Genomic DNA, 25,134 nt, shown 5'->3' with positions numbered 1-25,134 from the left:
TTAAAAATATACCTTCATCTGTTAATTATTGTAGAGCCATTTTAATAGGCAACATTTGACAGTTCAACAAAATTCAACAACGTAACCTAGTAAACACGACATAGAATAACATCATATTTCGTTTTGTTAGAACTACACATTTGTTTAACTTTTTTCAATTACGATTACATATTTATAATAATAATGACCGATACAAGTAATTTTAGGATTTGATTTTACTGATAAACCATTCTAAACATAATAAACAATTTCTGATTTAAAGAACTGACGTCGCTTCAATTATGTGTCAATAAAACTTTATTCTTTTTAAATACTAGAGACGTTACTCTAAAAATCGAAATCTGACATCTAGAATCGAATGCATCGATTACTTGGGAACAAAAATTATCATAAATTATTGACATGTGTTTCAAGTTCGATTGACAAATGTTTCAAGTCTGTATCGATTAATTCATTTTAATCGATGTTTTTAAGCAGGTTACCACCCTATGAAGATAAAATTGATAGACGTCAAATGTTGCCTATTAAATTGGCTCTACTATAGATAGTCCATTGAATAAAAAGTTCTAGAGTGCGTGAGTTAGTAACGTAAGATGTTTCTTCGGAAACATGTCAAGAGTCCCTAGGTAATAAACATACTAAAACCCCGGGCCACTAGGAGGAGCCCCGGAGTGGGGGGAGGGGGAAAATGGGTCCATTTTTTCATTTTTCGCTTAAATCTCAAAAACGGTACATGTTAGAGAAAAACTTTCAAGGAAAAGTTGAAAGGCCATAAAATTATCTACAAGTTGTACCTAAATCATTTTTTCCTATATCCTACCGTTTCTGAGTTATACGCAGTAAAACATGATTTTGGCTCAAACAATTTCCACATCAATCGATCAAAAAATATTTCTTTCTTCCAAAAAACTCAAAAGTGCAACTTGTGACCGGTACTGATAGATTGCTCTTAATTAGGTCTATAATTGGCAAAATAAACACATTCCTCCATGGAAGCTTTTAGGAGGAATCGATTGTCAAAATATTATATTATGGTAGTTTGAGTTACTGAACTTGATCTTTTTATTTTTTTCTTCCAATAAACTCATAAGTGCAACTTGTGACCGGTACAGATAGATTGCTCATAATTGGGTCTATTATTGATAAAAATACCAGATTCCAACACGGAGGCGTTTACGGGGAATTGAATTTTATTAGGGTAGTTACGATACTTGAACTTTTTATTTTTTTTCTCCAAAAAAACTCAAAAGTGCAACTTGTGACCGATACTGATAGATTGCTCTTAATTAGGTCTATAATTAGTAAAATAAACACATTCCTCCATGGAAGCCTTTAGGAGGAATCGATTTTCAAAATACTATATTAGGGTAGTTTGAGTTACTGAACTTGATCTTTTTATTTTTTTCTTCCAAAAAACTCAAAAGTGCAACTTGTGACTGGTACTGTTAGATTGCTCTTAATTAGGTCTATAATTGGTAAAATAAACACATTCCTCCATGGAAGCCTTTAGGAGGAATCGATTGTCAAAATACTATATTAGGGTAGTTTGAGTTACTGAACTTGATCTTTTTATTTTTTTCTTCCAAAAAACTCAAAAGTGCAACTTGTGACTGGTACTGTTAGATTGCTCTTAATTAGGTCTATAATTGGTAAAATAAACACATTCCTCCATGGAAGCCTTTAGGAGGAATCGATTGTCAAAATACTATATTAGGGTAGTTTGAGTTACTGAACTTGATCTTTTTATTTTTTTCTTCCAAAAAACTCAAAAGTGCAACTTGTGACTGGTACTGTTAGATTGCTCTTAATTAGGTCTATCATTGATAAAAAAACCAGATTCCACCATGGAGGCCTTTAGGAGGTATTGAATTTTATTAGGGTAGTTACGATACATGAACTTTTTAACTATAGTAGAGCCATTTTAATAAGCAACATTTGACAGTTCAACAAAATTCAACAACGTAACCTAGTAACCACGACATAGAATAACATGATAGTTCGTTTTGTTAGAACTGCACATTTGTTTAACTTTTTTCAATTACGATTACATATTTATAATAATAATGACCGATACAAGTAATTTTAGGATTTGATTTTACCGATAAACCATTCTAAACATAATAAACAATTTCTGATTTAAAGAACTGACGTCGCTACAATTTTGTGTCAATAAACCTTTTTTCTTTTTAAATACCAGAGACGTTACTCTAAAAATCGAAATCTGACATCTAGAATCGAATGCATTGATTACTTAGGAATAAAAATTATCATAAATTATTGACATGTGTTTCAAGTTCGATTGACAAATGTTTCAAGTCCGTATCGATTAATTCACTTTAATCGATGTTTTTAAGCAGGTTACCACCCTATGAAGATAAAATTGATAGACGTCAAATGTTGCCTATTAAATTGGCTCTACTATAACTACCCTAATAAAATTCAATTCCCCGTAAACGCCTCCATGGTGGAATCTGGTATTTTTATCAATGATAGACCTAATTATGAGCAATCTATCTGTAAACTCAAACTCAAACTCAAACTCAAACATTTATTTATTCAATTAGACTTCTTAAAGAAGCACTTTTGAAACGTCATTACATATTTTAAAATTTACCACCGATTCGGAAAGCAGTATCTACGGAGAAGAACCGGCAAGAAACTCCATAGTTGCTCTTTTAAATCATGTCAGTTTTACAATTTTACAAAATACATATGTAACAACATATAAGTATTGTAATAACATGCCAAAGAACTGTCCTGTGGTTTTTACGCGACAACCCTCCATGGGTTTTTATCGTCCATATATTCCTGAATACTGTAGTACGCTCTCTGAACTAGTACATTTTTTATATAAGTTTTAAATTTAGAACTACTAAACTCTTTAATATTATGAGGAATTCTATTGTAAAAGCGTATACCTTGACCCATAAATGAATTTTTAACTTTAGCTAATCGGAAAAATGGCATTTCAATTCTATTTCTGTTCCTTGTGCCATAACAGTGTCTATCTCCTACTCTTGTGTGTAAGTCGGCGTTTTTGTGTACATGCAAAATATTATTAAATATATACTGTGATGGTACAGTAAGGATACCAGTATTCTTAAAGAGATCTCTTAGTGAGTCCCGAGCACGTAAATTATATATAGAACGAATGGCTCTTTTCTGTAAGATAAATATAGTTTCTATATCTGCTGCCCTGCCCCATAGTAGAATTCCATAGGACATAATACTATGAAAGTAGCTGAAATAAACCAATCTAGCTGTATCTTCATCGGTGAGATGCCTTACCTTTCGGACTGCATATGCTGCTGAACTGAGCTTACCTGCAGCGGTGTTGACATGGGCTCCCCACTGTAGTTTCTCGTCCAATGTTAACCCAAGAAATACAGTCGATTCTGTAGGGTGTAATACCTCCCCGTTCAAGGTAATATTTCTGCTTAACTTTTTAACGTTTGGTAGTAAAAATTCAACACAAGTTGTTTTTTTGGCATTTAATAATAAATTATTAGCAGTAAACCAGTCGGATATGTGTAAAAGAGCACTGTTCACTTCGTCAACATTTGGGTCATGCCTATCCACATTAAATATTAATGAGGTATCATCTGCAAACAGAACTATTTCACACCTATCCTGTAAATAATAAGGTAGATCATTGATATATACCAAGAACAAGAAGGGTCCTAAAATAGATCCCTGTGGAACACCAATGTTAATTGACGCACCGCTAGAACGTTCTCCATTAACAACTACAGTTTGTATCCTATCATGCAGGTATGAGGCTATGAGGTTCTGAGCTTGTCCTTTAATCCCATAGTGATTAAGTTTACGCAATAAGGTACAATGTTCAACGCAGTCAAATGCCTTGGAGAGGTCACAAAATATCCCCAAAGCATTTTTTGAGTTTTCCCATGCCTTATATATATGTGTTAGTAGTGCAACTCCAGCATCTGTGGTTGAGCGCCCCTTTGTGAAACCAAACTGTTTGGTGTGCAGCAAATTATTAGATGCAAAGTGACTAGTCAATTGGTTTAATATTAACTTTTCGAATACCTTACTTAATGTTGGTAAAATCGAGATAGGTCTATAGTTGTTACAGTCTTCTTGATCGCCTTTCTTAAATAGAGGTATAACTTTACTAAGCTTTAATAAATTAGGAAATGTACCATAGTCACAACACTTATTAAATATAAAAGCTAAATTGTTCGCAATATTTTCTATTATATTATTAACTAAATTTACGGACATTCCCCAAAGATCACAAGTATTTTTTAAATTTAGTGTCTTAAAGGCTGTAACAATATCATTAGCAGTTACGTGTCGCAATTCAAATAATGTGCTGCACCCCGCAACATGGTCCCTCAAAAAGGTCTCTGCAAGTGCTGAAGACGAATTTAAATTATTAGTAATGCTAGCAGGGACACTACTAAAGAAATCTTCAAATGCAAGCGCAACATCAGCATTTTTGTCAATAACCATGCCATTATTAACAAGTTTTATGGTATTACTTGATTTGCTTTTACCCATTTCACCATTAATAATAGACCAAACTGTTTTAACTTTATTATCGGAGTCGCGTATTTTATCTCTGATATACAAACGCTTCGCAGTAAAACAAACAATTTTAAAAGTTTTTGAGTAATTTCTAACATAACTAAGAAAAGATGGGTCTTTATTATATTGCTTCATACCATATAACTCATAAAGAACGATCCTACACCTATGTATGCTAGGTGTCGCCCATTTACTAAATGGTAAATCCTTGGTAATATTTAAAGATTTAACTTTAAATATTTTTTCAAATTCATTATGCACTAAATTAAAAAGATTTTTAAACATTTCACAAGGATTATTATGACAGGATTGATCATTCAGTACGGGCAGGCTTTTATTAATATTATCTCTAAATTTATTAATGCCTTTTTTAGTTATAGGCCTAACATTAATTCTTTTAAATTCAGGTAAACAATCCCATTCAAAAACTACTTTCTGGCCACAGTGATCCGAAGTGAGTGTATTGAGAATATTTTTCTCTAAACAGTTGCAGTCGCAGTATATATTATCAATACAGGTTGCAGAAGTAGGTGTAATTCGTGTGGGTTCATTAAAAAGTTTATACAGATTAAATGACTGAAACAAATTAACAATTCGTGTTGCCGTTTGTGTTTGTAAAAGTATATCAATATTAAAATCACCACATACTATAACTTTTTTTTTTACTCCTACTTAAACGCTTTAATATTTCTTCCATGACTGTCTCAAACATATTATAGTCACTGGAAGGGGGTCTATAAACGCAAACAATAATATAACGCTCCAGCTCCACACAGGACAGTTCAATGGTCCGTTCTACAGAAAGGCTAACAATGTCAGTTCGTTCCTTGCATTTTAAACTATTGTGTACAAAAATAAGAGAACCTCCATGAATAGCGTTTGTTCTAAAGTATATACTTTTTAATTTATAATTATCAATATTTATTAACAACTGACATTGTTTAAGCCAATGTTCTGTTACACAAAATATTTTAATTCTATTATGATTTAAAAATAATTCTATTTCTAATAATTTGCTAGCCAAGCCTTGAATATTTTGATGCACAATAGAAAAAGACTGCTTAGCTGTTGTCTTATAAACTAGTTTAAATCTAGCTTAGGGCTAGATTGTCTGTCAACACTTAAACTAGGTTGATGTATATAATTACTACTACATAAAATTATAGTAGATCCAGGGTCTGATACTAAACATGTACCAGACTGGTTAATAATTTTATATGCTATTAACATAGCAAGTTCTCTCTTATATCTAAATGGCAGATACACTGTATTCTTTGTCAAACAAAAAGATTTAATACAAGAATTTATGTCAAAATATATAAATGCATCACTATGATGATTTGTTAAATTATATAATTTCAAGTTAATATTATAGATAAATTTATATTGATTTTGTGTCAAACCAGGCAAATATGGTAATGTACACAACATAAATTTGCATTTTGTCTCACTACTAATTTTTAACATTTTTTGAAATCCTATATCTATGTCATGTTTTTTTAATTTAAAACTATCTCCATATAATATAATAACAATACTATTTTCATTAAAAGTAAAACTATCTAATGAATTCATGATATATGTAAATGAACTATTAGGAGTACAAAAATTAGTTACTTTATGCCCCAAATTGTTAAGCAAAGCGCCAAATCCCTGACCAATATTGTCTGACAACACAATAATTTCCTGCGTGGAAAGATGTTTCGTTTTAGTAGATGGAATTGTTGCCGTTGATTGAATACTATGTATATCAGTGCAGTCAATTAGCTTATGGGGCGACTGTTGCTTATTGTCACTTATTGAACACTTACATACATAGTTATTGGTTAGAGATTCGAAACGATCCATATTTTCATTGCTTAACTTAATTAGGTAATCTGCCTCTTTTATGTGTTCATTAATTTGTAACTGGGCAGCAGAATATTTTTGGTTGAGGTCAAGTAATGTATCATTTAATGAGTCTATTTTCTCCTTCAGTTCAGTAGTTTCCACTTCATATATCATTTTATAATGTTCTAAGTCCCTATGATATCTATCTAACTCTTTCACAAGACTGTTATTTTTATTTTGTAATTGTACTACATTTTTCCATGAAAATCTATTTCTAATAATTGATTTTGTACGTTTTATAAACTTACTTAATCTAAGATATTTTTTCAATTTGTTGTGTGAATTGAACTTAATGTTTCTACTGTTTTCAAAACCACTTAACTGTCCACATTCAAGCAGTTCACCAAAAAGACTGTTGGATGAATTGCATAGCCGCTTGGAGTTATCCTCCTGAACCTCCATTAAACTGCATTCCAGTTCAGCGATACGACTGAGAGCCTTCTCGTGGTCATTGGAACACTGTTGGAAGCTGTCGACAAGGTCTTGAAGGGCTGTGCATTTGTTTTGGCTGTCCATATATTGAGTGTGGAGTTCAGCTAGCTCGGCCTTCAGACTAGTATTCTTGTTTATTATTTGCTGGATTTCTACCTCATGTTCCTCTCTCTCCAGCAAGAGTTGTTCACACAGGGATTGAGAAGCCTTTAAATCCTGTAGTGTGGCCTTTAGTTTGTTTTCCATATCTTTGGCCACTGCCTTGCGGGTCAGCATGTTGTAATTTTAGTTGCTGAAACAGGTGAAATAGATGTTAAAAATTGTATATAATAATATGATACAATTAAAACAATTTTGCTTGTGTTAGATAGGCTTAATATGGTTTAATTATAAGAAAAGAGTAGATAGTGAATGGATAAGATATAGGTTTTGTATTAGAACTGAAGTATATTTTGTCTGGAGCTATTAGTTTTTGTCCTCTAAATTGCTTCCAACTTGTCAAGCAAAGTGAGACGATAACTATGCGCTCATGTATTTATTGTGACGTTACTCATAAAATATGAGCAGTGTTATTAGTTCAAACTTTAAATGAATGTGAATGTTGTGTGTATCTATAAATAAGATATATTAAAACTAGTACTCCCCTGGTTTTATCCAAGAAGAAATTCGAATTTGAATTTCCGTTGCCGTTGACATCCACGTTATACAAAACGCAGCTTCAGTCACGTAATTATACGTATTTCACATTAAATAATAACACTTGTACGTTGATAAGATAGTTAACTATTACTAATTTATACTGTTTTTACAAGTAATTATTGAATTTAATATGATTTTTGAATTTAAAACTAAGGAGCTGATATTCACTCAGCTGTTGACATCTGTCATCAACCGTACCGGTCACAAGTTGCACTTTTGAGCTTTTTGGAAGAAAAAAATAAAAAGTTCATGTATCATAACTACCCTGATAAAATTCAATTCCCCGTAAACGCCTCCGTGGTGGAATCTGGTATTTTAAGCAATGATAGACCTAATTATGAGCAATCTATCTGTACCGGTCACAAGTTGCACTTTTGAGTTTTTTGGAAGAAAAAAATAAAAAGATCAAGTTCAGTAACTCAAACTGCCCTAATATAATATTTTGACAATCGATTCCTCCTAAAGGCTTCCATGGAGGAATGTGTTTATTTTACCAATTATAGAACTAATTAAGAGCAATCTATCAGTACTGGTCACAAGTTGCACATTTGAGTTTTTTGGAAGAAAGAAATATTTTTTGATCGATTGATGTTGAAATTGTTTGAGCCAAAATCATGTTTTACTGCGTATAACTCAGAAACGGTAGGATATAGGAAAAAATGATTCAGGTACAACTTGTAGATAATTTTATGGCCTTTCAATTTTTCCTTGAAAGTTTTTCTCTAACATGTACCGTTTTTGAGATTTAAGCGAAAAATGAAAAAATGGACCCATTCCCCCCTCCCCCCACTCCGGGGCTCCTCCTAGTGGCCCGGGGTTTTAGTATGTTTATTACCTAGGGACTCTTGACATGTTTCCGAAGAAACATCTTACGTTACTAACTCACGCACTCTAGACCCCCCTTGGAGGGACTCATTCAATGGACTAAGATGAAACAATTTTATATACTGATTTCAATATTATTATGAATTTATAAAAACAACCTCTGCCAGCATACGTGATACGTCTAACGAACATGAATAATCTAAAGAAAATCCGCAATTTAATTTATTAACATGTATTTCTCTTCACTTACCAACATGTTCAGCCAACTTAAACGTGTCCATTTTGTTGGCGATCAGCTCCTCCCGGGTGGGGATGTTTATGCCCATGTAACACGGGTATTTTAGAGGGGGAGACGCTATCCTTATATGTACCTGAAAATCATTAATAATTGAATAAAATAAGTGTTTCAAGGCAAATCCGGCTCGAAGGACCAAATTATATTTTATAACATTTTGAAAAAATAAAAAAGGCGAAAGGAGTAAATCGGCACAAATCCAACTGGAAGGACCAAACATTAATATAAAAAAAATTACTAAACATGAAAATACTACTAAACTATTAAATTTTTTACTTTTTTTAGTAATAACTTCATCAAATTTAGCATATTTTAATAAGACTGAAGTTTTTAGTTATTTAAGTTTATATAGGAGTAGTATTAGTTATTTTAATAGGTATCAATATAGTGAAATACAAACCTCAGCCGCTCCCGCATCCCTCAGCAACTTGATAATCGGTCCAATAGTGTTCCCTCTCACTATAGAATCATCTATGAGCACGATCCTCTTGCCCCTCACATTCTCCGATAGAGCCCCGAATTTCTTAGCTACGCCCAATTGACGAAGCCTGGTCGAAGGTTGGATGAACGTCCTCCCAACGTATCTGTTCTTACACAGCACCTCCATGAAGGGGATGCCCGACTGTGGGAATAATCTTTATTTATTCTTCATTGTTTACACAGTTAGGAAATACAAAGAAAATGGTTGTTTGTAAAGTAGGTTTACGATCAAGATGTTTACGTGATAACGTCTTATTGGTGGCAGCGCTCGAGATGAGACGGGAGATCGGTCCATCTCTCTCTCGTTATACCTGCGATCGCGCTCGTGAGGTTTTGGTGTGACAAATAGAAAACAAAATAAAAGACGAATTTGATGTTTGATGAGGTTTTTATGGCATTCAAAATGCTTTATAAATATAAATTTATAAATAGAAAAAATTCGATCACGGGGCGGGACTCGAACCCGCATCCTTTCACGCCAATCCGGGGCGGATTGTTTGATGTAATTTTTTTGGATATTTCTCGTTTTATTTTTAAAAAGTTATTATTGTCATTTTACTCTTTAGGCATATAGTACTTTCGATATCAGTTTAAAGATTTAGTTACCGAATAATCGCCTGTGCACACTTAACGATTACACCCTGTATATAACCCCTCGTTTTCACCAAGAAACAAGTTAAATACTAGTTTGATACAAAACTTGTAGAATACTTTTCAAAACATAATTATTTGTTTTATAAATGTATTGATACTGTCTCAAACATTCTTTCGTTCACACTTTGTAGCCCACAAGTATTTATACAAGTATAAAACACATTTGCGTTTACACTGAAGTCTGTGACATGATTAGAACTTGTCTGATCCATTGATAGCGTTCTCACCTACAAAATACAGTCGTGGTTTAGATAAGTATTGTTTATTTTATTGCAATTTCTGTATAATACTAGTAACAAACAAGTTTTAAACTTTATCCATGTTTGTTGGATAAAGTTTTCAACATACATACATCTCACAAAAGTTTTTTTATTAGTAGAAATTATAAAAGTAGGTACGACTGAATTTGTCTCGAATTCTACAAGTATTGCTACAACAAAAACAAGAGATCATAAACATGTAGGCAACTAGAAGTTTTCAACTAACAAGTTTCATATAAGTTATCCTACATGTATCAAATTTTGTATACAACATGTTTTACGTATGTCTATGAGAAACGAAAACATTGCATCAAATTTGTAAAATACATGTATTATACTTTGTTGAAAACGAGGGGTATAAAGTACGTGTCACTGTGACAGCAATGGACTCCTAAACGTCTCCTCCCAATAGAAGCGGGGCAATGCGGGTAAAACCGCAGGGCACAGCCATTGAGTTACTATGTACTACGTACTAGAGAGGCCATCGCTACTACACTTTTTCTAACACGAGTTAGAGTCAATCGTCTCAAACCATTTTTTTTGTTACATTGATTGGTTTTAATTTATAAGTAATAATAGGCAGAATATTTGCAAATTCTATGACTCACTAGCCGCCCCGCCCCGCCGCGCTTGTCGCACAGATTTTGTTCGTGGTGTCCTCTGTATAAACAAAAAGACGGGTTGCACTCCGGGAGTGCCGGCAGAAGTGAAAACTTGATTATTAACGTTCAGCATGTTTGATATTTTGGAATGGTATCCGTCTTACGCATGGAATATAAGGGCTAAAAAAAATTAGCCGCTTTTTCGATCAGGCCACGTGTCCTGACGCGAGTTTAAGATTTTATACCCAACGCCGCTAAAGAAGTTTTCACTTCAATAATACCTCAATGGGCACAGCTAGTTTTCCCATGACCCACCTGTCTCGCATACCCGTGAGCAGCGGCAGTGCCGGATTCAGGCACAGATGATACAATATCCGCGTCTATGGGGGACTCGCGCGCCAACATGCGGCCGCATTGTAACCGCGCTGAGTATACCATTTGACCTGAAAAGGACCAATTTGTTATGTCACACGTTATATTGGGCTTATAATATACTAGCGGTCCGCCCCGGCTTCGCCCGTGGTACATATTTCGCAATAAAAGGTAGCCTATGTTCTTTCTCAGGGTCTAAAGATTATCTGTGCAAATTTCATCCAAATCGGTCCAGTAGTTTATGAGCCTATTCATTACAAACAAACAAAGTTTTCCTCTTTATAATATAAGTGTAGAAAGATGGAACTTTAGCTACGATGACAATTTTATCAAATATATTGCTTAAGGTCACCCTTTTATCCTATTTATCTAGCAATCAATTTTTCCTAATAATTCTCAATCTACCTACATTTCTCAAAAACCACCTACAAAGATGGTATCCACACACGGGAACCACTCGAAGTTGCAGGAGTGCTAGCAATCACTCCAAAACCTTTTAGTTTAATTTTTTTTTCATTTTCTCAAACTACCCACACCTTTTTTACTTTTTTTCCACTACCCACCTTCAAACATACTATCCGCCCTCGCGAAGTACACATACTCAAAGATGCAGAACGCCTGCTGCTTGCCCTCGGGCCGCTCCACTACGTCCACGGTTCTGATCCCATGACGGGACATTTCAACTATTTCTCCTGGAAGCACTTCACGCACGTAGCGGGCACCTGAATAACGGAAATTGGAGATTAGGTCGTGGATCAAAAAACAATTAAAAGAGCGTGTGAACCGAGCACACGTGTCAAAAGAAAAATTTCTATCGCAAAATTTCTAAGATACCAAAATCGTCATCTTACTTCATCATTCATGACGTGATGGTATTGACTTGACACGACCTTGAAATTTTACTCTCAACGCGCCTAAAGAAGTTTCACTTCAAAAATGAACATAATAGACGAGATTTTTTTGTGGGTCATTAGCATTACTAATTATACCCTTCTTCTGTATTGCATCGGACCAACATATTACTTGATCTATGAGAACACAGTATAGTTAACAAGTTTTTTATGTTTTTTAATTTTATTTTATTGTTTATTTAAAAGCTTATTCTAGAACTTACCAATAGACAAGAAACCACAAGACTCAGACGACACGACCCACCCCTCGGCCCTGTCTTCAATTCCGTTCTTTGCACAGCCGTTCATCAAAACTGTTGACAATAATATTTAATTTTATTTAAAACGTTATTATTTTTAATTTATATTAGAGTCAAACATGCAATTAAAGAAAAAAATAGTTCAAATATAATTAATTTTGAAGGTTAGTAGGTACTGCCCAAATTAATTTCAAAAGCAGTAAGTAATTAGTCAATTAGAAGTTGTGTAAAAATACTTAACATGCATTATAAACAAAAATCTTGAATTTTACATTTTTTTAGGCAAAAAGAAAATGAAGTTCAATTTTTATTGAAAAGCTTTACATTTAAATCAAAGTATAGTGTATAGGAGTCGATCTGAAACTTAATTTTGTGATAATTGAGACAATACTAAGGACTGGCCGTTCCTTGTAAGTAACATAAGGAAGAAAAATATTTTTTTTTTAAGTTTACACCTAAATTGAATCGAATTAATAACTACCTTCAAATTTTTTTCGTTTTTTTTAGTACCATTCTATATTTTAAAAACATTTTATACCAAAGCAATTGGTACTACAGTAGAACCTCGATAAGTTAAAGTCCAAGGGAAACACAAAATATTTTAAGTTATAGAGGTTTTAAGTTATCAAGGGTCTATCCATTTTTCACTGCTTCTATAGCTTTTAATTTATAAGCGTAGGTGAGGGTTGTTAGTTTTCTTTTTGGACTCATTTTAAGCCAGTTTTATCACACAGTAAGTAAATTGATGTTTCCAGGACAACAATCAAAAACTTATGATGCGAGTAAGTCGTTGTCATAAAGCTAACCGCCGCAAAGCTTTGAAGAATTTCGATAAAGCAAACAATAGGTAATGTATTGTTTACGTTAACAATACATAGTAAACACGTGCAGGCAATAAATACCGAAACCTTTTGTTTTGACACTCTTTCAAAATGACTCATTGACAAACAATTTTATGTTATAGAGGTTGTGGAAACATTTCTTGAAGTTACTGAGGGCCAATACAGAGATTATTTATTTAAGTTATAGAGGTTGCGTATTTTAAGTTAAAGAGGTTTTGGGCTCTGATGGGAAGGGAACACATTATTTTTTGAAGTTACAGAGGTTTTTATGTTACCGAGGTTTAAGTTATCGAGGTTCAACTGTATTTATTTCATTTTTTTTTGCTTATTAAATATACAGACTAATGCAATGAAATGGCCGAAATAAATGTTAACGATATAATGGCGTTATAAATGACAATGAATCATGCGTTACCCGCGGCATGCTGCGCTGAAGTTTGCTTGTAGACATCTGAAAAGGTTTTTATTATTAATTATCGGTATAATATCATGCAATTATGCATATCATCCACTAAAAATTATTGATTTGAACAAAAGATTTCATGCAATATCCTGTTATATACTTGTATCATGTCGTTTAGTTTTTAACCCGCTTTCAACAGACAGATTTAATTTAAACTTTGTACACTTACAATGCAATAATTACATTTGTTTGTGTATTTTTTTAACCTACATATATCAATTATTTTACAATATTATTGGTATCTTTTAGTCTTTTTAATTTGGAAATAAGTGCTTGAGCTGCAAAAAAGTGACCAAAAGAAAAAAAAATAACCCCAAAAATTTAAGAAATTCCAGGATCATTCCAAATTACATTATAATGTAAAATTTTTTTAGACACGAAAAGAAAAAAAAATATAACCTTAAAAATTTTAGGAATCCCAGACTCATTCCAAAACCCAAAATTCCATTATAACCTATGTATTTTTATTATTTTTTTCTAATTTTCAATACTTACATGAGGATCCTAAAGGAAGTATTTTGCCGAGGCAGAGCGGCCTGTTGCCATACGGGTCGCGCACGGCGTATATCTTGTCCTTTAACATTATTACTAGCGAGTAACTTAGTGGAGCCAATCTGGAATATTTTTACGTTTTTAACCGACTTCAAAAAAAGGAGGAGGTTATCAATTCGGCCGGTATTTTTTCGTTAATGTATAGCTTATCTATGGATAAGGCCTTTTATATTTTTCTAGATGTAGTTGATTGTGTATAGTTCTACTGTTTCATTCTGTGTTTTCACTAAAGAAAATAGTATAAAAATTGAAAATAATGTCTGCTAACGTCCCAATATGTGCAGTAATCTGCATGTCTGTAAGAGTATCTTAAAGATGGAATGGTCTTTAGATTCAAATTTTTTATACATTGAAAAATTTTTTTCGTGAAAAAATTTTCAGCCATAGCCTGGAATAAAAAAATTTCAGCCATGGCCTGATATAAAAAATTTTATGCCATGGCCTGGGATAAAAAAATTTCAGCCATGGCCGGGTTTAAAAAATTTTCAGCCATGGCCTGGGATAAAAAACTAGTTTTTACTCGTCTATTTGTTTATTGCCAAACTAAATACTAAATTACCTCATCAAATGGTTGATCCTAGCTGGCCAGTCGGGTCCATTAGTCTCCCCCTCTGGCGGGTTGAGGCACAGAGCCTGTGTGATCAATTCTGAGTCGGAGTGCGTTGAGAGACCTACTCCTCGACCGAGCACCTATTATAACAAAAACATGTTTGTTTTGAGACATTCCGCCTTTCTTGGGAACTTTGTATCGGAACTTGTTTTATAAGAAGGTATTTTTGACGTGACAACGTCTTATAATTCGATAGAGCCGGTTGCACGCACGAAAAAACATGACTCATGCGGCGTTACTTCGCTCTGAGGCGTTCCATGTAAGGCTTGAAGTGCAAGCGAGAGCGCGGAACGAGCGAGAAGCACAATCGGACGTTGTCACGTTCAACTATCGTCAGTAAACCGACTTTACATACAACCAATTTTTTTTTATTATTTGATCGACTTCTAGCAATAATATTATGGAAAAATACTTTTTATTTAAATTCGGATAAAGGTAACTTTTTTTTAATAATTATAGGGTTTTTTTTCAAATTGCATGTTATGATACCATCTCATTACTTGCGACATGAAGCTATAAAATAGCGGAAGCTTTTGTGATATCCATAACTGTTTATAATTGGATCGAAAATATATTAGGAGCTACATAATAATGTATCTAAAATAAGCCCAGTTCTCCATATCTTACCATTTTCCTAAGACTGCTGCAGTTAACAAGTTCCCCATTATGTGCGACTGCGAGGGCTCCATGCGCTGTGTGAACCACGAACGGCTGGCAGTTTACTTCCTCTGACGCTGCTGATGTTGAATACCTTTGGAAATGTGAGGAAAATTATATATCTCCCTTATAATTAACCAGAAAATATAGATTATGCGACAAATATAAATATAGTCTGATTTTGACTCATGTTTTTCTACCTTGTTCTAAACTTTAAGATTTTGAAGTGAAACTTCTTTAGGCGCGTTGACGAATTTCAAGATCGCGTAATGACAATACAGTCACGTCATGGAGTAAGGCGACGATTTTGGTATCTTTGAATCTTGCCAAAGAAGTTTCACTTCTGACACGTGTGCTCGGCACACACGCTCTTTTTATTTTTGTAATCTTATTCATTTTATTGCCTGATCGCCGCAGTCCGAACTGACCCGGGTGAGAAGCAAAAAAATGCAAAAAATAATGCAACTTCCTACTAGCAACAGAAGTCATTACGCTACGGAGGTTATATGATACAAACATAAAAAATACCTATTTATAATACTAGTCGACATACCTAGTGTGTCCAATACCGAGGTTTCCCTTCAATTTCTTCATGGCTTCATCGTTGAATATATTGTTTATGAGACCCATCCCCTTGTGTGAGTTGAATGTGCGCGCACTTTTCCCCTCTGACGTAACAATACCGGCTGATTCTTGCCCCCTGGAAAAAATATAGACATGGGAAATTGTATTATATTGAACTGGTATTTTCATTCCAGGTCTACCTGTGAAAAAAATACCAATCCAATCTTCTGGGTAGACGGAAACTACGTCTGTGCAGAGAGGTTCCTTGTTATTTTATTGAAACGGTATTTTTATTTTGTTTTTTTATAACATATTTTTACTATACAAACTGAGCCATATCCTCTATTCATCCCATTATTTCGTCGGCTCAAAGATGTCAAGTTTAAACGATTCTGATAAGCAGTTATCGTCGAGTTTATCGTACAAGAATGAATTCAACCTTGTATTATGCCAAGGTCCATCGCCGTGTGCGATCCAATTAGAAAAAATCCAGTCACACACAGTTAACTTTATCGAAATGTAAACTTATTAATTATCTGTTATCCGGCTTGATTACAGAACAGTATACGCCGGTATAACTATTACACCATATTATAATAATATAAGATAATTATTGTACTTCACACTAATGATGCTAAAGCCTATTATAAAGCATTGTATTGTTACTTATTGACATTTAAATCACTTGATTAATTTTTTAAACAATTTTTATATTTAGACCTATGACGGTTTATTCAGATCAAACGAACATAGAGCTAGAGCTAGACCAAGAGCATTGTTTCGTGATATTTTAGTGTAGGTAAACGAAAACTCGTATTTAGTAGTAGAACATTGCATAGAATCTTTTCGCACGCACTAATAAAAACGAAAGAATGCTCTACGCCTGTTTACACTAAAAAAAAGACGGGTTGCACTCCGGGAGTGCCGGCAGAAGTGAAAACTTGATTATTAACGTTGAGCATGTTTGTCTTACGCTTTTTCGATCAGGTCACGTGTCCTGACGCGAGTTTAAGATTTTATACCCATTACAGAAAAAGTGCTCAACGCCGCTAAAGAAGTTTTCACTTCAATAATTTGACATAGGGTTAGAATGAGCATTCGCTCGTTTTATGTAAATGCACCGTAGCAAGCCAAATTGCAATTAAGGGCAGGTAATGTTGCAGTTATTTAGCGATTTTTCAAATTTTAATCAATCCATCCATTTCTTGTTTACCGCATTGATTAAGCCATTAGAGAAAGACCGAAGAACGAAGATCAATGAATCTGATATATTTCAAGATGGAATGTTTTTTTTTATTTTATAGTTGTACACGCTCCAGATGGGCAATACGAAAGTCAGGTAAATGCCCGATATGTGTAGACGAGCGAGCGAGATGTAATTTGCTTTATGGCTCATAAATTATGGTTGAGAGTTAGAGCGAAGACTTTTTTAATTAAACTAACTACAATACTGATTGTCCTGTCCATCCTTTTTATTCGTTATTGACTTCAAGTAGAAACTTTAGTATAAAGATTTTCTTATAGTTCGACCAATAATTATTTCTAGTATATTTTATATATTTAATAAAATTAATTCCACTTAAGAGTTCTAACAGACGAACGGCAAGTTGTGAATGGCAGAGGCTATGTGGACGACTGCCGTCGACATGTGGCGACGGCTGAAGTAGCCTCTGCCGTTCGCAACTTGCCCTTCGTCTGTTATAACGCTTGACGTTTACACTATATGATCGTAACTTTGGTATTAAGATTTTGTTACTAAATTCATCAGTAAATATTTCGTGTATATTTTTTTTAAATTAGTTCCATTATCTGCGATAAATGGTAACTTCTTACAATTCTATAATAAATCAAATTATAATACCTGTGTTGTAGCGCCACCAGCCCCAAACATATAACCTGGCCAATGTCCACTTGAGTGGGCCATTCTCCCGTCCCGATTGCTCCGAACACACCACACTCGTGTGTTAAACCTGTAAATAATAAAAACAAAAAAATTGTTTATTTCTTTCAAAAAAGTTTTCATCTTGGGTTGGAGGTAAGTGCCTTCATTTAAATATTTTAAACTTATTTGAAAGACTTTATTTTATGCCCTTACATACCATCTATACTAATATTTTAAAACTGAAGAGTTTGTTTGGTAACGCGCCAGTCTCAGGAACTACGGGGTCTGATTTGAAAATTATTTAAATTCTTTCAGTGTTAAACAATAAATAAAGAAAAAAAGACGGGTTGCACTCCGGGAGTGCCGGCAGAAGTGAAAACTTGATTATTAACGTTCAGCATGTTTGATATTTTGGAATGGTATCCGTCTTACGCATGGAATATAAGGGCTAAAAACGTGTCCTGACGCCGCTAAAGAAGTTTTCACTTCAAAACTTTAGGCCATATACCATCAGGCTAAGACCAATAGAAGCGAATACTTTGACGAATGACGATAGTTTTCTTGCTCTAACTTCCTGTTTTTTGCGTCCAAATTATAATTTTTAATTTGTATTCTCACATTGTACTGTTTATTTTTAACGTTTAATATATGTTGCGGTCTATTTATAGAATAATGATTATATCATTCTTGAGTATAAAAAATGATATAGGTATGTGTCAAGGTATTTCCTCATTGCGGTTTTTTGTGGGTAACTTCACTAACTGTTAGGTAATATGTGGTACTGCGGCAACGTGTATTTCTATGATATTTCTTCACGATTGGCAATTTAGTCTACAGCTAGTATAAGATTTTGATACTACGAAGACCAGACATACTCATAGTATTAAGACTTTAGTCTCTTGAGTTGGTGATAGTTAAGAAACATTGCTGTCGATCTCTATTATAGAGGGGTTTGACGCACTTGGTGCACTTCTCAACTTGTACACCATGCTCAAATGGTGAACTTAGCAACTTGTACACTTCTCAAATGGTACACTTCGCGACTGGTACACGTCTCAAATGGTGCACTTCGCAAATGGTGCACTTTTTAAGATTAGTTGAGATTTGGAAAAATTGTGTAAAAATGAAAGAATTTTTAGTTTTGGATGTTTAATTTTTATAATTATATCAACACAATAATAATAATTAAACTATACAGAATCACCTTAAACACTATAACATTTTGGGTCATTTTTATTTTTTCAAAAATAAAAATGTGACTCGGATATATAATAAAAATAATATAATTATGTCAAAAAAAAAGTAGATTTACAGTAAAAAAAATATCATAATAAAGATATGATATAATATCATATTATATCAATAACCTTTGTAATATTATTATTTAACTTTTAACTATTACTAATTAAATAAAAGCTTTAAATTAAATCATAACCTGTTTCTTAAAAACAAATTAGTAAAAGTAATAATAAGTAAAACTTTGTAATTCATCATAAATAATAATTATAGAATAAAAAACAAAACTGTCAAGACTACGGTACTTTAGTAATTATAATAATTAGTTAAACGTTACTACCCGTTTTATCATTTTATTCAGTGTGTTGTTTTGTGTTTCTCCAATTATTCAAGCAATTTAATTAATAGCTATTTACTTAATTATTAAATAGTAACAATTACAAAGTTTTACTTATTATTACTTTTACTAATTTGTTTTTAAGAAACAGGTTATGATTTAATTAGTAATAGTTAAAAGTTAAATAATAATATTACAAAGGTTATTGATATAATATGATATTATATCATATCTTTATTATGATATTTTTTTACTGTAAATCTACTTTTTTTTTGACATAATTATATTATTTTTATTATATATCCGAGTCACATTTTTATTTTTGAAAAAATAAAAATGACCCAAAATGTTATAGTGTTTAAGGTGATTCTGTATAGTTTAATTATTATTATTGTGTTGACATAATTATAAAAATTAAACATCCAAAACTAAAAATTCTTTCATTTTTACACAATTTTTTCAAATCTCAACTAATCTTAAAAAGTGCACCATCTGCGAAGTGCACCATTTGAGACGTGTACCAGTCGCGAAGTGTACCATTTGAGAAGTGTACAAGTTGCTAAGTTCACCATTTGAGCATGGTGTACAAGTTGAGAAGTGCACCAAGTGCGTCAAACCCTTATAGAGCTGTATCAATCTTCCGAATAAATTCTCCTACGTATTTAAATAATTACGTGCTTATTGCACGCCTAATAAGCGAAGCGTTGAGGTGGGTACTACTGTCACTTCGCGAAAAACATCTGATTTTTCAAACTTAAAATGTCTTTATGTATCATACATTGCACTTGTAAGATAATACATACACACACATATTAAGAAAAAACACTATTTTTAACGTTCATGATATTTTTGATGTCATTTTTGTTATTTAAACTAGTTAAAAAACAGTTTTAAAAAGTTCTGTCTTGGACGTCCGTGTGTCTGTATGTGCGGATCCTTTTTCTTGTTAACACGATAGCGACCGAAATACTTTACTAATCGAGTCTTTTTTTTTCTCTTACGCTTGAGTATGCTCAGGAATAGAACCCTTTCAGTTTTCAGGGTCTGATTCGATGTGGTTTAATTGTTATTAAATAAACAAAAATAATAATTAATAAATATTTATTAAAAAAAAATTATGAGGCGTGCACTTTTGGATTTTCCAAATTATTTTCTATTATCTTCAGTCACTAATACTGAGCTTTATCACTGTCCCATTGTCAACTTTCACCCCGATAAAGTTGTTATTAAAGTTTCCCACACAAATAGGGAAAAGGGGCAGATTTGTGACGACAATCGTATTGTTTATTATTTTGATTGATTACATTACATTGAACTTGAAACTGTTATTTTGCCATTGATTAGTAATAATAAATCTAGGTTTGTTTGTTTCTCAGTTAATTTGGCTAAGTGGTTTAGCCCTTAACAAATGAGCAATTATTTTAATTGAGAATACAGTTTGATAAAATATTGTGCTCTTGATTATTAGTATCTAAGTTTTTGTTTTGTTCGATTTAATCCTGTTCTTGTTGCTTTATCTTATACTAGATTTCCGCCCGCGGCTTTACCCGCGTTTTCAAAGGAAAACCCGCATAGCTCACGTTCCCGTGGGATTTCCGGGATAAAACCTATCCTATATGTTAATCCAAGTTACCCTCTATATGTGTGTTAAATTTCATTGTAATCGGTTCAGTAGTATTTGCGTGAAAGAGTAACAAACAAACACACACACACACATCCTCACAAACTTTCGCATTTACATATTATAATGTTAGGAAGGAAGTCCACATGGGCAGGGGCTAGTAACTATTATATTGCTATTTCTATATCAAAAAAATCTTAAATTAATGAACGTGAACATAATTAACTGATGTTAACAAAAAAGGAAGATTCTTAATTCATAGCCCAAGTGTTTTTTCTTTTCATTGTTGTACACTGAGATCCATCATCATGAGAGCCATCATCAACAAGAAGAGAAGTAAAAAGACAGCAAAGAAGTACATGTCAAGGCAGCGCCTTTCCAAAGTTGAAGCTGCTTTAGAAGAGCAATTCCACACTGGACGTTTATTAGCATGTGTAGCGAGTCGGCCTGGCCAATGCGGACGGGCTGATGGTTACGTGCTTGAGGGCAAGGAACTTGAGTTCTACTTGAGAAAGATCAAATCTAAGAGAGCTAAGTGAGAAGTGTAATTAATCTAATGAGGCAGTATTATGGCTTTAATTTCAATTTGTTCTAACAAGCCGAAAGTTTCTCATTATTCTTATATCACTGTAGACGTCATCAAATATCATCAAACCATTAACACTATGAGGTGAGAATACATGACCTGTTGACACTTGTATATTTTTTTTAAAGATTCGCACACACAATTTTATGGTCATATTATCAATCACCATGTGAACTGATATATCAAATAAGAGTTATAAAAAGTGTGACGTGATATATGCGTGTTTATTATGGAACTATGATGACATACTTGGAGGTCAGAAAGTATGTGACAAGAGAAATTGAGTGGTTTTTTTATGATTCAATCAGCATTACTGTTACATCACTTTGTCCTAGACTGAGGCTGAAAGTAATGAATTAAAAGATTTTTTTTTCTAATTGCTGTCTTTCTTAGAACTAAGGTAGAATGAGTAGATAACTGATATTAACTAATAGCTTAGCAAATGTTAACGTTACAAATTAAATTGCACCTTATACTGCTTATAATAAGGGTTTATATTGTAGGGCCTGTAATTATTGACCTAAACAGTCATGTTACTCCGTGACATACTAATTAGACACGCATACGCAATGGAGAAGTCTTCAGTGAATATAGCATAGACAACTTGCTGGAGGCCGCTGTCTCAGTCGCGCGGTACCTGCTTGAACGCCTATGTGCTTATCCTTACATACATACTACGGGCGTATTCAGAAAAAAAGCTTGAACTTATAAGCGCATATAAGCGCTTATCAGCGCTTGTCAGCGCTGGTAACCCGCGCAGGAAAATATATGAACATGACAAGCGCCGATAAGCGCTTATAAGTTTCAAGCTTTCTTTCTGAATACGCCCATACGTATGTTCGTTTCTCTTTAAGTATCCTGCTCATAAATCCTGCCAAATTTTCGCGTTTATTCATAATATTAGAAGGATTCTCTATGGTTACGTTATTTTAACGTCAGCATCATACTCATAAATAAATAAATGTTCCTAGTGTTTAAAATATAAGATGTTAAAGGAAAGCTACCTGATTCTACAGCACCACGGCCGAATCTCTTGCTTTTTAATTTGACTTCGCCTTGTGTGTCACACTGACAGCTGTCACTTTGACAGCGCAGCTCCGGTCTGTCATCCATGGTAAGCCTGTCATGCGTCGGGTTGAGACTAGCCTCATCGTTTTGCAAGCGGCAGGGATTTGGTCCTGTTGGACCGTCCATACTAAACCTGTAAATGTGAAACATAAATAAAATAAATTTAATTATTTGGATAATTGGATATACAATTATATAAAGAATATACATATAAGTACATCTTTATTTGAGTATGAATATGAAATGCAAAATCTTAATTATTCAGTTAAATCATGCATTTACATAACCTATTAATTCATTCATAAATATTAACAAGTCTATAAATCAGACACTAATTAAAGTTACCTGATGTAATTATTTATTGAGCTACAATCGCGATCTATGGCCACTTTATTTCAAATTATTAACCGTTTATTTAGGCTGTGTCCGTCTAACGTTCGCTGTGTATGAACACTGATTGAAAAAAAATAAGCCTAGCTAAAGTAGCCTTGATACGGCCAATTACATGATAAATGTAAGGAGACTAACTATGTTGAACTCCAGTTTGAGATTATATTGTCCCCAGCATCACAAGCAATGGCAATAACATTTGACGATAAACAAAACAATCCAATGTGGGTTGTGCTTGTGACGCAAGCAAGTTGAAAACAATTTGTCAAAACAAACGCGTATTTTATTTTTATGTTTTTCTCCAGAGATATCTTTGGAACCAATTGCTCCACAGAAATGGATCTTTATCGATCCAAGTAATAATTCTATATTATTATTACCTAACCTACTTATGACGTAAATTCTGAGCCGAGGTCAGAATACAATTTGGAACACAATTCATTTAATCAGTATCGGCTCTTGCTAATTTCGGAACTTATTTTTATTACAATAGCGATAGCGATCAGCGGTCGCCATCCCTCTACCAGCATCAAGTTCCCGCAAGCAGACTAACTAACTATGAGATATTGTACAGTTTAAACGAGTTGGAGTGTGCTTATTTTTTGTTTACCTACTTCAATGGCATTAGATGAAAAACTCTATGATGTGTAAAAACTAAAATCTCGTTTATGCCCTTTACTTTCAAAGTACTTCCAGTATTTTGTGCATAACTTACACTAGAGAAAGCAGAATTGCCTGGTACCTACATATATTAAACTTTAGTCTCAAGTGAAACCCTAGGCTCAGACTAAAATACTAACTACACCAATCAAAGTCCTCATGCTACAGTTGTTACACAAAATTGCGCAGTTAACTTGCAGCAAAAGATACACCACTTTACCAAGTTTTTGTCAGTAACAGGTATTGCGTTTTGTAAACGTTTATTAATGATTATTTATTTAACAACAGTGTAACTCATAAATGATTGATTTCTAAAGTATTCAAGCATGACGACATTGGTCACGCGAAACTGTTTATTATTTCATTTATATTTCACTAATATAAAATATTGGATCTTTTTCTATTTTTTATTTTAATAGTCTAGTTACTTAGCATAATACCATTTAAATCAATTAGTATCGAGTTTATAATAATTAGATACAGTTCAATCAGAGTAAATTACATCCTCAGTATATTGAAATAAATTGATATAGGTAAAATATATTGCTACAATACAAATTCTGTTTTAGCATCACGTCGCGTCGCTAGTGTGTCCGATTGATCAGGGGCCGTATTATAACCTCTTATTACCAGACAGTTTACGTCCTGAATTGAACTGACTGGCAAATTCATATTTTGATCGTAAACTCCAGCCATATAATATGCGATCATGAAATAAGAGGTCATAATTTTATTTCAAGTCACCCTGAATTCAAAGTCTAAAAATGAAAAACAACCACTTTGATAATACAGCCGCAGTATCTTATAAGAGTGGCAACGGGTTTTAACTTAGAACCAGGGTGTTATCACCCCTTATGTTACCATGGGTTGGGGTTACCATGATGTTGTAAAAGTACTTAGTATAATTTCCAGGGTGAAAAAATGACAGAGGTCATCGTACTAGCCTACTCTGGAAATACTACTGATTTATGACATCGTCATCACGGTAACCCCGGGAATACATAATCGTTGTGCGTACCACTAAATTTCATAACAAGTTCATTTTACACTTCAAAGTACAACAAACAAACACATCCACATATTTTCGGAATTATCATTACCGGCATAATCAAAACAACGATATTTACAGATTCAGATCAAACAATAAACTCGAATAAGTTCGTCGAGGTGCAAGTTCAGATGATGAAATGATACCCAGCAAAAGTAAGTTATTTTTAACCATACGCAATCTTAACCTCCCTGTCGTCAGAGCGAGCGTGATCAGCTGTGCAGGGGGTCACTTATCTAGTGACATTACGATAGTATATTTCCACAGTACATCAACAAACATGCTACGATAATTGTCGCGATAGGCCAATAATTTACGTCGCTATCATTCAGTGGTCCATTTTACCGGATTTTCTATTTGTTTCCAAGTGTAGGAGTATCAATAAGAACTAAGAAAAATCGAATGGAT

General features: G+C 33.5%; 2 protein-coding genes and 1 long non-coding RNA gene across 5 annotated transcripts in view; 1 reads left to right on the top strand and 2 right to left on the bottom strand.

The window, feature by feature from the left end:
* LOC149489387 (uncharacterized) overlaps positions 1 to 13,353 on the top strand; it is a 68,606-nt gene extending 55,253 nt beyond the window's left edge. The window contains exons 2-3 of the long non-coding RNA XR_016317945.1: positions 12,895 to 13,020; positions 13,102 to 13,353. This is a non-coding gene — a long non-coding RNA (uncharacterized LOC149489387). The remainder of the gene's footprint in view (positions 1 to 12,894; positions 13,021 to 13,101) is intronic.
* LOC149489386 (amidophosphoribosyltransferase-like) overlaps positions 1 to 25,134 on the bottom strand; it is a 33,832-nt gene that overhangs the window by 1,909 nt on the left and 6,789 nt on the right. Inside the window, exons 1-13 of one of the 3 annotated variants that reach the window (XM_089712731.1) lie at positions 22,974 to 23,124; positions 22,565 to 22,761; positions 17,760 to 17,868; positions 15,888 to 16,034; positions 15,305 to 15,428; positions 14,627 to 14,757; positions 14,011 to 14,129; positions 13,468 to 13,503; positions 12,175 to 12,264; positions 11,624 to 11,782; positions 11,004 to 11,131; positions 9,093 to 9,314; positions 8,648 to 8,768 (exon numbers count right to left, since the gene is read on the bottom strand). In XM_089712731.1, coding sequence (XP_089568857.1) covers positions 8,648 to 8,768; positions 9,093 to 9,314; positions 11,004 to 11,131; positions 11,624 to 11,782; positions 12,175 to 12,264; positions 13,468 to 13,503; positions 14,011 to 14,129; positions 14,627 to 14,757; positions 15,305 to 15,428; positions 15,888 to 16,034; positions 17,760 to 17,868; positions 22,565 to 22,754 — 1,576 coding nt within the window. In that variant the 5' untranslated portion in view covers positions 22,755 to 22,761; positions 22,974 to 23,124. Of the gene's footprint in view, positions 1 to 8,647; positions 8,769 to 9,092; positions 9,315 to 11,003; positions 11,132 to 11,623; positions 11,783 to 12,174; positions 12,265 to 13,467; positions 13,504 to 14,010; positions 14,130 to 14,626; positions 14,758 to 15,304; positions 15,429 to 15,887; positions 16,035 to 17,759; positions 17,869 to 22,564; positions 22,762 to 22,973; positions 23,125 to 25,134 lie in introns of those variants that run through there. The other 2 variants (XM_089712724.1, XM_089712739.1) reach the window with 2 other exon arrangements.
* Positions 2,529 to 7,619, bottom strand: LOC149489388 (uncharacterized). Its single transcript, XM_089712494.1, has one exon. It carries the CDS (start codon positions 7,147 to 7,149, stop codon positions 5,632 to 5,634), a length of 1,518 nt encoding a protein of 505 aa, XP_089568620.1. The 5' UTR covers positions 7,150 to 7,619; the 3' UTR covers positions 2,529 to 5,631.

Source organism: Colias philodice, chromosome 3 (assembly GCF_061535455.1).
Source record: "Colias philodice isolate Cphi_HAF_F1 chromosome 3, ilColPhil1 Martin Lab GWU primary, whole genome shotgun sequence".
Classification (NCBI taxonomy): domain Eukaryota; kingdom Metazoa; phylum Arthropoda; class Insecta; order Lepidoptera; family Pieridae; genus Colias; species Colias philodice.
This window is presented reverse-complemented; position numbering and strand designations above follow the sequence as displayed.

Excerpts from the sequence above, each read along its gene's own strand:
- LOC149489388 (XM_089712494.1), bottom strand. The coding sequence starts at position 7,149 with ATGCTGACCCGCAAGGCAGTGGCCAAAGATATGGAAAACAAACTAAAG.